Below are 16,840 nucleotides of genomic sequence, written 5' to 3' on the forward strand. Positions count from 1 at the left end.
TTGTAATTATATGTGTGTTCTATCTGTTTAATTTTCATATATGCATTCTGAATTGCTAATGTTAGTCCAGAAACTTATGTGCACAATTGTCCTGAGACACAGAGAACAAGTGTTAAGGAGCAGGAAGTTCTGCCCTCTGCAGAGAATGAGTTGAAAACATTTCTTGTGTAACAGCTTGTTGCATACATAAAGTACATAATTTCTGCTGTTTTTTTTTTTTTCTTTCTCTCCTTTTTTTTTCTTCCCAAGCTGAGAGGTAATGTTTGTACCTTCACTTTAATTTAATGTACCTTCACTTTAATTTGAAGGTAGTTAAAAGATTACAATTAAGCATTTAAATAAATTATCAAAAAGAGAACCAGAAGATTTTACAGGACTGTTGTTTATTGTACTTGTAATATGAGAAAAAAAATGGGGTCGTGTAATTCACAGAATAAAATTTTATATATGAATGGCAGGTGGAAGAAACTGAAGTCTTTTGATAGATTTAATGTCCTTGATAAACTGTCAGCATGTTGGCAAGTGAAAGTCTCTATTGACAAATACAGACTTTCACAAATAGGAAAGGATTAATTTGAATTAATCATCCACATAAATTGTTTATGTAGTAATGAATTTACACACATCCCACTGTAGTAAGCTCAGCAAAGATTCCTGGTTAGTTTCTGGAACCACCCAGTAAAAGCAGCCAAATTTCTGTGACAACTACAAAGCTATACTGATAACAACCAAATAGCCCTAGAAGAAGAGAAGGAGAGAAGCCTTTGAACATTTTAAGATTATTAGATTATAGGGTTTTTTTTTTTTTCTTTTAGCTAGAACATCTTGTACATCTTTGAGAACAGATACTTCTCTTTAAAAAAGCACATACGAAATGAAAGCAGCCAGCCTTGCTTGGAAGCTCTCCAGCTAGAATATCTTTTCATTTGGGATAGAGACAAACTTCAGTCCTCAGTTTCAACCTTTGTGATATCAGAACATGAACTGATGAGGTCAAAAGGGAAAAGGTGGCCATAAATCTCTGACAAAGAAAAGAAAATCACTGCATGTAACACATCAATTTCCTTTTATTCTTAAGCAACCTTAATGAAAATTTACCTAAAAATTTCCGTAATCTTCTAGCATCAGCCATGTGGCACTTAATTTTTTTAAACCGGTGCATGAAGTCTTACTAGTGTTAAAATTTTCTTAATTTATTTTGCATTTGCATACAATATGTTACTACAATAATGGTGTTGCTCTTCAGCAGTGCACTTTGAGTTCAGGATTTAACAACTCACATTGTACTTTTTAGAAACTCATCAGAACAAGTTGTTTAAGATGATCAGGCATGGCTCCTGTTTTGCTTGTACTGTGTTTAATCTTTAAGCAATAGGAGTCTCATGTGCTATATTATTTCAAGTTAAGAAAAATCTGAGAAAACTATTGCGACAACAAAAAAAGGATGAAGTCTTGTTCAGAGTAGCTGTTTTGCTTTCTAGCATGAGCTATAATTATGTTAATTGCAATGATAAATGTTCCTTTTAAATGTGGTTTCTAGTGAGTGTATCCCACTCACTTTTTCAGGGGAAACAAATCCCATTTTTATGCACCTGAAAGCAAATGTTCATTTCACATTTTCTCTTTTTTTTCCCCTTCTCATGGATCTACAGAAATTTATGATGAAGGTAAGGAAGTTAAACATTTGGTATTATACTTCCTATGTATTCCTACAATTTAATTAATTCTATTTATTAATTTTTAACAACAACATCAAACTCACCTTCTTGAACCTAAAACATACTGAATTAAAAAAAAAATTGAATTTAGAAACCACGATGACTCTGGTTTGTTTCGGGGTTATGATTGTGAAGGACCAAAGGCAGACTGTGGAGAAAGGACTTTTGTCTGCTTTCTCTAATTTTCACTTCATACCAATCCTTTCAGTGAAAGTGTAGCATTACATGGTAAATACAAAATCTTGACACGATGAATAAATAAAAGAAGTTACAGTAAAACATTTAGGAAAGCAGGGACAGCACATTGTTTCTTCTGTCACAATAATGCTGTTCGGATGGTTTCGTGTCTCACCTGTGGGATGGTTGGGCACTTGGGATGCCCATTTGGATGCCCATTTTTGGGATGGGGCTGTCACTGGCAGCTCTGTTTCTTGGGGCTGTTTTTTGCCTTTTTTTTTTTGTCTCATTAAAAATATGACAAAGCGCTCGAACCTCCAAGCATTTTGAATAACTAGCATTAAATAATTACCTGCAGTTTTCTCCAAAATGTGTTGCTTATCCATTTTCTACTTTAATTACCAGTCTATTCCCAATTCAACATATAAACTGATTTCTTTACTGATTTTCATCCCCTAAGAGTTTTCTTTTCTATGGTATAGTCTTGCTTCACTGTCACTCTCCAAAAGTGAGCAATTCTCGGCTAGATAAGCAGTTCTATTTTAAGGGCTGGATTTAATGATGTCAGAGGAGTTTTCTTAGCATGATTCCTCTGCTGATCCATCTTTTCTTCCCACTCGGCTGTCGTATTCTTTATCTGTGAGTTTCTTTCTCGAGTGACAAGGATGATTCACATTCCTTGTACTGTTCAACAACAGAAAAAGCTTAGTCACGATCCTTAACCTGTGAAAAATGCCTCCCTCCTCCGCTTATTTAGCTCTAAAATAACCAGGAAGATTTTTATTATTTCTTCTATGTTCTATGCAGATAGGGAGGAGGAGAATAGGGGAAGAGAAATCCTCACTAGGCTAAAGGAGAAATCGATAAATTTTATCTTCCTGGGTGGTTTCTTTTCCAAAACGCTGGAAGTGCTTGAAAGTAGGCATTTGTAATGGAAGTATTGCCTCACCCATAAATATAAATCTTTGTTTTACATATAAATCTAGAAGCAGACAATCAATATTATTTACTTTTGATTAATTTTTACTGCTGTGTCTGCTATTCATTGTTGTGATGTTTCCCATTGCTAGGAAAGTGATAACATAAATGTAGTGTCAAAAATATTAATAATGAAGTATATTTGAAGTGTTTCTAATTCTGCCTTCCACCAGGTCAATATTAGCAAAATTGGGATCACTTAGCATGGTGCTGGCACAAGTATTTGTCATAATTTCTAATTATTCCAGGCTTTTTAATGTAGATAGCCAAATATTTCTGTGTTCTGTGAATAAGACATGCTTATGGGGTTTTTTTGGCCAGCTGATTTATTCTAATTCAGATTTTTATGTGATATTTATATAGAACAAAATTACATGTTGTGATGCAGTTTTAAATTTAAGCCATTTTTAGGAAACCTATAGTTTAGCTGAAGTCTTTTTTCTAGTTTTTTTTGGTTTTTTGGCCTGCCACAAAATCAGAGGTAACTGCTGATCAAGTTAGTAAAAGAAATTTGTTTTGTTACTTTTTTTTTGCTCTTTTTCTTACTTTTTTTTGCTTGTCACAGTGGCCATCATTATCTGGGTGTAGGTATCAGCAGTCATCAATCATACTACTCTCAATGACTGAATTTTTGCAGCATTTTCTGTTTGATAGTGAATTTCACAGAAAGTCTATAGTGGTTTAAGAGTAAAGTATAAAGACATGAATATGTATAGCATATATAATGTCTTGAGAGGTTCAGCTTCCTGTTTGTTCTCATGTAATGTGGTGTGTAGGCTACAGTGAGACTAAGAAAGGTCTTTTAGACTGTTTGAATTCACCCTTTGATATTGCTCTTCTGTGATAGGAGCAGAGTGAGGGAATATTAGCTCAATGCCTCATGTCAGTGAACTGATTTACTTTGTATCTTTAAATTTTAAGCAACTAAATTCTAGTTGTTTGGTGCCAACCACTGGAAACAGCTACCCAAGAGCACAGTGATTGCAAAAGGGTTAGGATTGTTGTTATCTTCCATAGAAGAATTCAAGGGTTCTGGGCCTGGATGCTGTAACTTTGGAGAGGCAATTCTTTCTGCTTTGTATCAAGATTTTAAAATAAAAATGTATACTTCTATGAGCAAGAAGAAGATGTAGATCTTCTTGGCTTAGTCTCTGTAGCTTTGTAGTCTTTACTGCTTGCAGCATTTTCAAGTTCTCTGATGTTGCTTGAGATTTAATTTCCCAGTGTTAGTATTCCAAGCATCAGTTGTTTAGTTTTGCCTGACTAATCTTGTCTTGCAAGCCTTCTAGCTCTGTTTCAGGGTTACTTCTCAAGTTCTGCAGTGATTCAGCCTGTTTCCACACACTCTGTTTTCATCACTGCTTGGGTTTTCTGGACTCTGCTTGGCACTCAACTGGCAAAACTGAAATGCCAGACTTAGAGTCATGGATATCCTCAGCTCTCTGTGTATTCACCAGCAGAATGCTCAGATTTTAGGTGGGCTGAATTACTGACCAAAAGAACCTTTTTTCTATCCGCTGGCTATTTAGTTGTCTTCAGTGACATAAGTCTGAGTGTTTTGTCATCAAATGTATTAGGTCTGGCTGAGATGGAGTTTGTTTTCCCCACAGCAGCCCTCACAGTGCTGTGCTTTGCATTGGTGTCGATAACACACCAGTGTTTTGGCTATTGCTGAGCAGCACTGGCACAGCATCAGCACTGTCTCTCCAACATTCCACTTCTCATCTGTGGGCTGATGTCAGAAAGATCTTGGGATAGGACGCACCTAGAACACTAGACCTAAATTTACCAATGGAATATTCCATACTGCATGATGCCAGCTCATTTATAAAAGCTATGAAAAGGAGAAAGTGTAGGCATTTGTTGTTTCCAGCATTTGGCTTCTGGAGCAACCATGAAGCATGCTGAAGCCCTGCTTCTGGGGAAGTGTCCAGACATTTCCTGATGATGTGGAGTAGCAAATAAAAGCTTTTTGTTTTTTTCCTTTACTTGTATGCATGCATGACTTCTCACTTCTGCTTTAGTAAACTGCTTTATCTCTCCTGTTTGCCATCTTACTTTTTCTCCCCTGTCCAGCTGAGATGAGGAAGTGATAAAGCAGCTTAGGGGGCACCTGGCATCTAGCCAAAGTCAACCCACCATATAAAAAATTGTTTTAGCTTTTCATTTCCAGCTTTCCATGTAATTGATCATAGTGGTATTAAGAGAACAAGCCTTCCTGTGTTTTCCAGCTGGCTGTTGCTTGGTATCAGAAAGAAGCTCTCATTAGTCATCTGAAGCTGTGTTCAGAGTGAAAGAGTTTAGACAGTATGTACTTGTGGGGAGCAAGAGGTCCTGTTGAGCACTTACTGTTGTGGCCTCCTATTCTAGGCAGCTTGTAGCACTGCATCATTGCTGATTTTAGATAAATACTGGCCTCCATCAACATTGGTCTAAAACAGGTTGAGAAATTGCACATTAATAATGAAATCAATAGGTGAATGGATATTACATTGCTATGGAAATATTTTGAGAATCATTTCCTCTACAGAAATGATTGTAGTGTCGTGCAAGTATTTATGTATAGAATCACGATGGGATGGTTTTAAACTGTGGGACATTGTTCCCTCCTATTCCTCCCAGGTCCCTTTATTAATTTCTTGATTCCTTTCACTTCATGACTAATTCTGCCATCTGGGGTTTTCCTTCTTCTAAGTAAGGATTCAAAATTTTCAAGATTTACGTGTATTCCACATCCTTTCAATAATTTTTGTTTTGTCTTGCAGTTTGCTTAAGTAGAAAGCTTTAATTTGCTTAAATGAAGGAAGTTGCAAAGAATTTTATATAAACAAAACACATGTTTCTTGTGCAGTCACTGTTTTTTTTTGGCTTGTGTTTTTTTTTGTTTTTTTTTTTTTTTCCCCCCCGGTAACTAGCTCACAATAAATACTTATATTAGCCTGCTGGTTTTAAAAGCTTTCTTCAGCATCTTGATAAAAGCATTGATGTCAACAGCCTTACATCTCTGATCTTGACACAGGTTGTTTCAGACTGGGAGCACCAGAGCCTAAATACACTTTTGCTCAGAATGCATGGTAGTTGCTTTTTTTCATGCCAGTAAATGTGGTCAGACCCAGGTTTGACCACATTTGGTTTCTTTCTAATGGATCAAACACAGAATTTCAGAATGTAATAAATTCTCTTGAATGAAAAACATTCACAGCTGCAATGTGGGTCCTGGAGAAGGGACTTGGAAAAGATTTTGTCACTTGGAAAAACATGTCCTTGTTTAGATAAATATAATTTTTTAGCATTTCCATCAGCGGTGGGTGCAATATCCTGCTTGGTTTATTTCTGTACTTGTGGTAGGTTTACATTTAAAAGGGTTCAAAACAAGTAACTATAGGTTATTCTGTATTTAATTCTATACTTCTGTTTATGCATTTAGTCTCAAGTTTCTAGATTTAGAAATAGAAGTATTTTTATAATAACTTTGTAGTTTTCTAACAGTATAAGCTCCTGAACTTCATGACACTTGGAACACCCTTGTGACGGAGAGCATGATGCCTTTTGTATTCATAAGTGCAAGTTTTTCTATGGAAGTATTGGTGTCACATGTTTAACATGCTGTTGTCTCCAGCATCTAACTTCAAGATGGCCAGTGCCAATGTGTTCCATTTTAATGAAGTGTGAGTAGTCAGACCTTTAAAGGACGTTGTTTCATTCCAATGTACATATGAAACAACTGCTAGTAGTCATATTTGAACCTTCTAATGGTGTCTTACAGTAGTTGCATTGAAAAACACTTGTGAAGAAAAATGGGGCACATCTTGCTTCTTTTTATTATACTGCCACTTTACCATATTCAGCGCCATGAAAGCAGTTGTGTAGTATTTTTTTAGAAACCCATTAAAAGCAATATTGATTGGTCATAAGTTCCATCTAGCCTGTTAGGGCTGGATCTGGGGCACAGAGGAAATACAAGGCTGTACAGCTGATTGTGGTTAAGTCATGCTATACCACAACTGTAAGTTGTATGGACTGCAGTTTTGAAGGATTTACTGATGTAGTTCATTGTTTCATTTGATTTTTACAAAAATATTTTTGAAGTCTATCAAAGCTATTTTTCCTTACACTTTAGTCTTTGTACTGTCATTTTCCATATAGCACATCAGTAACTCCATTCTAGTAATATGGACCTCTCATGGAATGAACCAGGAAAAGCCTTTACATTCTTCTTAAAAAACTTGCTATGTTATTTTGTATGAATGTTTCTGGAGTGTGAATCAGTTCCTATGTGACACATTCAGTATTTTTAAATTGCTTTTGTGGGTGACTAGACTTGTTTGAATAGTCATGTGTTAAATGCAACTGCTGTCAGGCTTTCTTAAGCATTTTATTTCTGAATAATAACATTTTTAGAAGCTTTTTCTTTACATATACAAAACATTGAAATAACTTTCTTATTTAAATACTTCTAAATGCTTTCACATGATTCTCTCTCTGGTACCTCCCTGAAGATCAGAGCTTTTTCCTCTTTTCTCACACATTTGAAGATTGTGCAGACCTGTGAAGAAAATTCAGCTAAAAAAATCAGCATTTGCTTGCAGTAGAGTTCTCACTGGTCTAAGGGAAGTTTTTGTCTAGTAGAAATAAGGCTGTTAGTATAAAAAAAATGGAAGGGCAATGGGTGACTCAGAATCATGGATTCCACAAGGTTATTCACCATGCTATAGAAGGTCTCATAGTGAGATTCCCAAAAGCACAAATGGTTTTAAAACATGTATTCATGTGACCATGATTTAATTTCCTGCAGCTTCTCACGTATGTCCAGGAGTGCAGCAGTGCAGCCACCACAGCAGTGCAGGTGCTGTTGTGTGAGTCTTTTGGTCTGTGAGGTGATGGATTACATGTCTGTGCCTGTGACAGTCATGTATGTGCAAAGTTGTACTGCTACAAAGGGGTGGTTGAATCAGGCATAACATATCTTACTCCATATTGGGTTGGTATTTGTGGTAAAATTGATCGCTTTTTTTTTTCTATATTTCCACATTTTACTACATAGCTTTTAGGTTGTAGGTTTTGAGTGCTTTTTGGCATTTTAATCATCTTTCTATTAAGAAAACATGGAAAATATGTTTCCAAATTTTAGCTTATTATTTTTGATTTTGGTTTACAATAACTCTTTTCATCAAATTAAACAGCTCAGATCTTAATAATCTGTCATAGCCTGGTCTTCCAATGTATTGAATTTGAAAGCTGTTTATGTTTTTTTGAATGCTAATTTATTCAGCTCTAATTCTTGTTGTTCTGTTCTAAATTGCCTTTTCTTTAGAAATGACTTCTGGGTAATGAGATGACTCCAAATGAATCTTTTATTCCAGCTGCAGAAATATTGCACTAGAGATGGGCAGTTTACATTAAGTTTTCACAAGCAGTGTGAATTTGTCAGTCCCGTATACCTTCAATCTGAAATTATCTTTAGTGTTTGCCAGTTCTGAAAAGTTTTAGGTATTTTTGTATACCCCACATTCTTGGGGAATAAAATATGAAGAGTTTTGCGTTAATATAATTGACGCTCCTGAATGGCACAGCTTGTAGTAATTCAATGGATAAGTTATTCTTTGAAAACAAATGTATTTTTGTTCAGCTTGGTTTTATTCAGGGAATAACTATGAATGTATTGTTCAACTTGGAAATTACTCTGAAAATTGGAAACTTTAAACATAAAGAAAATAAGACTCATGATAAATAATGTGGTTGTTAGCAACTGCCTTGCATTATAATGCCATTCATACATCTGTGCAAAAATCTGTGGGCATTATGGATTGAATTAGTCAGCATTGTGGCTTCCAAGTATTCTTACTTGCAGGGTCTTCTGAAATGGTATTATTGCAATATTACAATAAATTTGATAAAACTTTAGTGTCAGATATCATCTTGAATGTTGCATCTTTGCCAGAGAAGTCCAGTTGTTAATTTTATTTTTTTTAATGTGGAAAATTTAAAAGTTTTCTCCTGGAAATGAAATGGATCATTTTAAAAATCAAAGAGTATTTCAGTAGGCAATCATGGTCCAACAGCTACTTGCTGTGCAGTTTCGGGCATGAAGATAAATGTATGTAGTTATGAAATAAGCTGTTAAAATAGGAAATGAACTTACAGGTATGTACATGTCCTGGAAGACAAGCTCCAAAATGGAAGGCAGTTTCAGAGAGCCACCCTTGCTTTCTGTCCTTTTCTGTATTTTTCTGTTTCATCTTTTCCCTTTGTCTCCAAAAGAATGGTTTGATTATGATTGCCTCTCAGAAACCCTTAAGTGAAAAATGCTGTAAATGTTTTTTACATTTAAGAAACAAATTGCAGACTTGGTTGCATTCTTCTAATAGACAAAGTAACACTAATTAAAAAGAATTGTTTAATCCTCTTGGAAAAAAGAGGATTGGAAAATCCTCCATATTTCACAATAGTGATTGTATTTTTTAGAACCTACCTTTCTTCTTTTCAGCTACAAGTGAGAATTTAACAAAGTAGGTGCTAGACAGACAAATCAATATAGCCATAGTAAGGGCAAGCTAATATTGCTGTGATTTTGTGGGTTATGCTGTTCTCAGCTTTTGTGCAACAGGCAAATCTTTATGTTAGATATCTAATTTATGGGATAATAAAATAGAATACTTTTGATAAAAATACTGGTGAAATTTTGACATTTTGTTTGTATTACTGACTTTGTTAGTTGGGTACCTATGTGTGCTGTTGATAAAGTTTGCAGGTAAATCTGAAATGCTGGTAGAGCAGTGTGTTCACAGCAGTTTTTTTCTCTCTTCCATAGCGTGATGAGTAGCAGACATTCAGTGCTCATCTTTGGCACAGTGGGCCTTACATTATCAAACGCCTTGTTCTTTCCTTGTGCCTTTGGAAAAAGTGGTGGTGCTAATGGTAGTTCAGAGTTAAGTTTTCATATCTTATTGTTAAGACTGTGCCTGTGACAAGCTCCATGACTTTGACTATTTCTTAGTAAAAATTCATTCAGTCTTCCAAAGAGATTTTTCAATGTGCCTCCCTGCATTTTGGCTGCTATGCAGTTTGTTGACAGTCAAAATATACCTTGTGTCCATCAAGCTGCTCTTTTCTTAATAAATATGAAAGCCAGAAACTCTTGGCAATTTCTTAAAAATGCTAAAATTATTACCTTTGAAGTGCTTGGTGCTTCACCACCTACTCCTCTTGTTTTTTTTCCTTGACCAAGTAATTCAAAGTTCAATAAATGCTAACTCATAAAAGATAAAGAAGGACAACAAATAAACATGGAAAGGAAATAATTGTGTGTTGCTATCATAGTCATTCAGTTAAATTGATCTTAAGCACTGAAGTGTAGCTGCCAGAGATGTAAGACAGCATGATTATTTTTAGATTTATTTTGTGATGAATCTGATGTTCCAGTCAAACAGAAGATCAGTATTCTATGGTAAAAGAAAGAGTATAAATGCCATAAGAAATTAAACTCCTTAAAATTAAATATAGGATTCCTATATGAAAGAGTAATGCTGCTTATGGAGCTGTCACGTCTGTAGACTCATAAAATATTTACTTATCACTGCTTCTTAGAGAGTGTGCTGTGCATAATGTTATGTGAGTTGTTCTGTCAGAAAGTACAAACTTAAGCTCTTGACAGTGTCTTGAAGACAGTCTCTGCTGCTGTCCAGTGCTAGTCATCTGCATTTCAACATACAGAATACATAAATCTTCAGGAGAAATTGAGGCTTACTCATGCCTTAACAAGATTTATTTATTCTTTCATGAGTGATTAAACTGATTATTGATTAATAGAAACTGTAGTAAAAATACTGGGGGGAAATGCTTGTAGTTTCTTGGAATAAAAGTGAATGTTATCACTTTAATTTTCTTTTACTCAAGATTTATGCTGTTTCTCAAGAGGAAGAATTACTTGGATGTGATTTCTGATTTTTCAGAACCTCCAAGTACTGTTGAGTTAGCTTGGATGTCTTTGAAGATTTACCTATCCTAGCAGTTAAAGAATTCTCTCTGATAGTATTAAAGCAGTGTGGGGCAAAGCAATTTGCAGGTTGATTGTCTTCACTGTGGCTGAGGACCACATTACTCTCTGGTAAAATAAGGAGAATATTAAAAAATCTCCCTCTGCATACCATCCATCTTGGAAGGATAGAATTTTTAGGAAAAATGGGTGAATGTGAAGACATTTAACAATAGATGAGTTTGTAGAGGGTAGCATGACACATGTCAAAGCTGCTCTTAGGGGCAGTTTAGCCTCTAAGCTGAACTCCTTTCAGCACAAGGAAAAAGGATTTGAGATCCTAGAACATGTTTTTTACCAAACAAGTGATGGCTCAAAGTACACAGTATTCTCTCATCTTTCTTTCTTTCTCAAAAGGCTCCATTTTATTAAAACATACTAATATATATAATTTCTCTTTGCCTTTCAGTCTGCACAAGGTGGTGGACATCGAACCCTGCTCTATGGGCATGCAATCTTGCTGCGCCATTCCTACAGCGGCATGGTATGTAACTGTGTTACATCAGCTGGGAGCAGCAGTGATTTCTTTTTTGTATGAAAGTTTTGTTTGAAAGTGCCCAGAATATCACCATTTACTGATATCTGGAGAATTACTCACATCAGAGGCATTTTACTGTGGTTCCTAGAAACCTTTATGAAGGGTAGGTTCTTAGAAATACAAAACCAAGCTGGTTGTATCTGGCTAAGTGCCAAAACCAAGTCTGGCTCCCCTAGTGCTGAATCCCCCCCGTTTGTCAGTCTGAGTTGGTTACTTTTCATTTCTTTCCTCTTGGATTTTCCATATTACATAAGCTGTGACTGAATCTACAGCTGGCACCTTGCTGTCAATCTGATCATGTTAGAGACTGAGTGAAAAAGGAGATTTCTTCTTACATGTATTTTGAACAGAAGTCTTAGTTGGAAATTCCCTGATGAATTATACAGGTTCCAAACTCCCATCCTAAAAGTGAGGCTCCATGGAACTGAAATCTGATGCAACTAACTACATTTTTTCCACTCTTAGTATTCCCATCTCAGTGAAAAGATAACCTGGGTAGACTGAGAGGTTATTTTAGAATACACATTTTTGTCAAGACTCCTTGAGTGCACTTCAGTTTATCAGGCATACATGTTCTTGGTAATAACTAATGGGGATAATCTAAGAATATGTAGTCATGTGTTAGTGGTTGATGGCTTTTTATATTATTAGAAGTGAGCAGAGCAAGTAATGTATTTTTTTATAATGCTTTTTTCTTTTGGTAGTACCTATGCTGTCTCTCTACATCTCGATCATCAATGGATAAACTGGCATTTGATGTAGGATTGCAAGAGGACACAACAGGTAACCACTAGTTTAAAAGACTATATAATGAAGAATGCGGTCAGTCTAAAAATAAAAGTCTAAGAATTGCTTAATGAGATTATTTGCTTGGTTTTTAAAGCTTTGCTTTAGATAGGAGTAGTAAAAATAACAGCTGCAACAATTTAACAGTTCACAGATCTGAGTTCTTTTCTGAATAGCATGGTTTTAGTTAAAGAAGCCCATCTGAAAACAAGATTTATCGTGGGAACAGAATTCGTGATTTCAGTATTTGCACATGTTCTGGGGGGTTAGAGGCACTAACAGTCAGTAAAAGTTGAAGAACATATTTAAATTTGGATTAATGTGATCTTTGAAATATTATTTTAAGCGGTATGTAAATGCTTATTTTCATTGCCCTTAGTTATGGGTTGCTCTATTTCTTTGTCCAGATTCTCAGTAAAATATTCTTCAATGTCTTTTCCAGACTCTGTAATGAAGGTGACAGGGAATTGTTTAGCAAAAGTGGCCTGGACCAGGTTGCCTAGAGAGCACAGACAGCCATCACCTTATTCAACTCTGGAGTCACTGTTCCAGTTACTCTTTTGCTTATGTGTATTATTTAGAGCTGAGTTTCCAACAAGGTGATGCAGGAATGATACTAGTTATGGAAAACACGTGGACACTTGGTTTAGTGAAAACTGGATCGGAACTTTTAAGACTGAAACAAGTGTGACAGTAGCATCAGTAACATTGGGCTCGCTCTTTCTTGTTTCATTCTTTGCTGGTACTCAATGCTGACATTAGGTGAGGCTTGCTGGTGGACTATACATCCCGCTTCCAAGCAACGATCAGAAGGAGAAAAAGTGCGAGTTGGAGATGATCTGATTTTAGTCAGTGTCTCTTCAGAAAGATATTTGGTAAGTTGTATAAAATTATTTGTACAGTGGTTCTTCTACAGGAAAAAAAAAAAAAAAAACAGTTAATGAAAGTTTTACAGTAAAATCTGGCATACATTTCCACCTCCTAAATGTAAAACTTTCGGTTCTTAAACTGTTTTCTTAAATAATATTTTGCAAAACAACATACTGAAGGTCTGGAAAGTGTGATATATGGCTAATCTAATTTTTTTTCATTTCAGTGGTGGAATAGGAGTTAAAAAATTTGCTTAGATGAAAATAAGTGATTACAGAAAAAAGAAATAATTTCCAAATTTCATGATTGAGATGTGTAGAATCCGTGTGAGTGTTCATAGGTTAACAACACTATCATATATTTTAAAACTTTGTTCAAAATTTTGGAATACCTAATGTTGGTACATTGGATTTGTGGGCTTAGAAGGTTCATGAAATAATGTACACTGTAATATATAGAGCTGACATGTCAAATGAAATATAATTGAAATACTCAATAATTAAATATAATTGAAATATTTTACAAGTTATTGTGCTAGCTGCTATCACTGGTTTACACAGCTTTCTTCTTCAGAAATGGATCTCCCATTTGTTCTGTAACGAAGCAGGTCAACACTTTAAGATGTATTTCCTTTTTATTCTTGGTGTTGCAAACACCTGAACTCCTCTTTATGGCAAAAAGGAGGTGAAAATAAGAAGAAAATAATTTTGCTGAAAGCTTCTGAAAAATCAGCCCCAGTGATTTGGCCCAACAACTTAAAAAAAGATTCTTTATTGAAGATGCGTTTTGAGTTTGTCAAAAATCTGTCTCACATCTACGAGGGCAATGAAGATGTTGAAGGGCCTTTAGGGAAGGCATTTGAGGAGCAGCTGAAGTCACTTGGTCTGTTCAGCCTGGGGTAGTCTGAGGGGAAACCTCATTGTAATTACAGCTTCCTCAGGAGGGGAGGAGGAGGGGCAGGCACTGATCTCTGCTCTGTGGTGACAGGACCCATGGGAATGGCCTGAAGCTGAGTCAGGGGAGGTTTAGGTGGGATATTAGAAAAGGGTTTTTTATCAGAGAGTGGTTGGGCACTGGGGCAGGCTCCTCAGGGAAGTGGTCACAGCACTAAGCCTGACAGAGTTTGGACATCACTTTTGAGTGCAGATGTGATTCTTGGGGATGGTGCTGTGCAGGGCAGGAAGTTGGACTCGATGATCCTTGAGGGTCCCTTCCAACTCTGGGTATTCTATGATTCTATGAGATGTGCATATAACATTAAAGTCTATTCTCTATTATTAGCTTTTTTAAAATGAGTTTTATTTTTTTTTAAGTATTTAAGAAGAAAGTGAATAGTTTAATATGATATCAAGTATAAAATTGAAAATATTCTCCTTTCTATTGGAAACACATAGGAAAATAAGAATACAATTGTTAGAACATAATTGTAACTTCTAATTAGAAGCTCAATAGCTCATTTAATTAGTTTTTTTTTGTAATTAGATATTCTGAAAACTTTCTCGTCATCTTTGCATTTAAAAATTATTTTAAATAATTACTTTTATGATAATTGTAACTACACGTAGTGAAAAACAACCTCTTATGGACTGAATTTTTGAGAAATCCAATTAATGGAAAGGTTTTATTCAAAGACATTGGATTTCTTTGAATTGCTGAATTGAGTTGCTCAAGTTGAATTTTGGTACAGATTGTGTCTCTGTGTAGGCACGTCCTGGCCTCTAATTAGTAATATTCAGCTCAGCCTATTATTTAGGGTTTGTGCCTCAGCTGTTGATTCTCAAGGCTGTCACATGTACTTTTATACATCAAGAAGCACAATTCTGTCTGCAGAGACTAATTTTCCTTAAGATGTGGAGTTAATGCATTTACTGTGTGTTCCATCCAAAATATCAATATACTAAAAATAAATAATATTTTCAGTGCAGAGAGAAATAACACTGTATTACATTCTTAGAGCGTTTTAGAGCTAGATTTTAATGGATAGTTATTAAGCCTATTTCAGTTATCTAGCTCTGGTATGACAGTAAGATGGAGCAAGGATTCAGCAAATTAATTTTGCTCTAACATGCACTCACACATTTTTATGATCAGATTTTTTCAAACTAGATTCAGAGCTGGAAAACTATTTAGCTCCACAATCAAAAAAATATTTGTGGCTTTGCTACCTGTTGAGTACTTATATTAGCACTGGCAATAGAGCAGTGAAGTTTTTATGAAAATTGAAATAGTCGATAAGGAATAATCACTTAGTTACCAATATTTTTCATGAAACCTCTCTCTCTGTCTTAAACTGTTTGTCTTAATCCATTTGGCTGTTTCCAAAATAACTTCAAAGGATATAAGTTTGAAAATATTTGTAATTCATTGTTTACATGTTGAGTGCAGTGTCATGTTGTAGCTGCTATTTTGTGCAATTCTTAGAAGAATGTAGCAACTGATATCTTTTACAAAAGCTAGGACTGTAGAGAGATGAAGTTATTTTTGTGGATGTGCTCCAATAGTGAAACCAAATAAGCTCTGTTGAATCCAGTTGAGGAGTGCTTTTTCTAAGGGAGTGGAACTCCTCATATGGATTCCTTGACAGAAAATGATGTCCATCAGGATGCTGAGGGCTGGGTTTATGTATGTTGCATACTCTACAATTAACATCTTAGGAAAATGTAAGTTCACCATCAAATGTTTTATGTAAATATGCTGTTAGGAATAGGACTGGGATGTCACCTTTGTATATTGCAGTGTTCCTCTATGTTTTCAAGTAATTTGCTGATTCTTTCTGAATGAATTCAAATAGGTTAACCATCCTGGGGCAAAGATGTGCATGTAAAAATAACAGATGAAAAGAGTTCATTCACAGGGCATGGCTTTTTCAAAATGTAGTCAGCTCTTAGTTGAATTTGTATAATGCAAGAGGAGAGAAGAACTATGTCAGTTTCCAAAGTTCATCTTCCAGTTGTCTGGCTTTAGCTTAATTAATTTAACATTGACACTTTATGATCTCAGTGTAATCAGTAGATTTTTGTTTAGACCTCATTTGGTTGGCAACACTCTTAAGTATTAGGAAAATATCGGGACTTTGTTGGAGAACCCCTTCTCCTCTTTCCACAAAATAAAATATTTTGAGACAATTGGCTCTGTTTTTTCCCCAAAGAGTTTTCTTTCTATTTACACCAACCAAGTACTAAACTGATAGGAAGATCAGTGTTAAAATTATAAGCTAAAGGTCTGGAGAGGTGGATTTTGACTCACAGCAATGTCCCAGGGCAAGCCATTCACTTTCTCTGACTCTCATTATCTACCTAGACAATGGGATTTTGGATCCTTATTATGCTGTGTAGCATTTCTGAGGAGAAGCACTTACGTAAGTGCTTGTGGCATTATATAATGTCTGAGCTGTGCTATTGCCAAATACTTCAGAGGGAGAACTTGGCTCTGCTGAACTCTGTTAGCATAGAGCAAAAAGATGTTCTGCTATAAATATTGCCACCATTTAAGCTTAAGCCAGAGTTGCTGTTTCCTTTCTTGCGGCAGTACAGCCTGACAAAGAACAGATGTGATATGTCCAGCATGTTTCCCCAGGTTGTACATATTAGTATCTATCTCAGCACTAAGCTTTGCCTATGCCTCTTGTTAACTCATATCCTGATTGCTTTCAATATTGCCGATTTTGAATAACTTAGAAGTTCAATTAGTAGCAATTTCTTTCAAATTCATGAAGTCTCTAAATAGCTTTTAAACATA

General features: G+C 35.5%; 1 protein-coding gene across 4 annotated transcripts in view; it reads left to right on the forward strand.

Moving 5' to 3' along the window:
• RYR2 (ryanodine receptor 2) overlaps window positions 1–16,840 on the forward strand; it is a 381,701-nt gene that overhangs the window by 141,151 nt on the left and 223,710 nt on the right. For all 4 annotated transcript variants that reach the window (XM_054280079.1, XM_054280080.1, XM_054280081.1 and 1 more), the window contains 3 exons: window positions 11,318–11,392; window positions 12,151–12,229; window positions 12,995–13,107. In XM_054280079.1, coding sequence (XP_054136054.1) covers window positions 11,318–11,392; window positions 12,151–12,229; window positions 12,995–13,107 — 267 coding nt within the window. The remainder of the gene's footprint in view (window positions 1–11,317; window positions 11,393–12,150; window positions 12,230–12,994; window positions 13,108–16,840) is intronic.

This window comes from Melozone crissalis, unplaced genomic scaffold (genome assembly GCF_028551555.1).
Source record: "Melozone crissalis strain CALT ecotype California unplaced genomic scaffold, PUWL_Pcris_2 ptg000027l_1, whole genome shotgun sequence".
Lineage (NCBI taxonomy): Eukaryota > Metazoa > Chordata > Aves > Passeriformes > Passerellidae > Melozone > Melozone crissalis.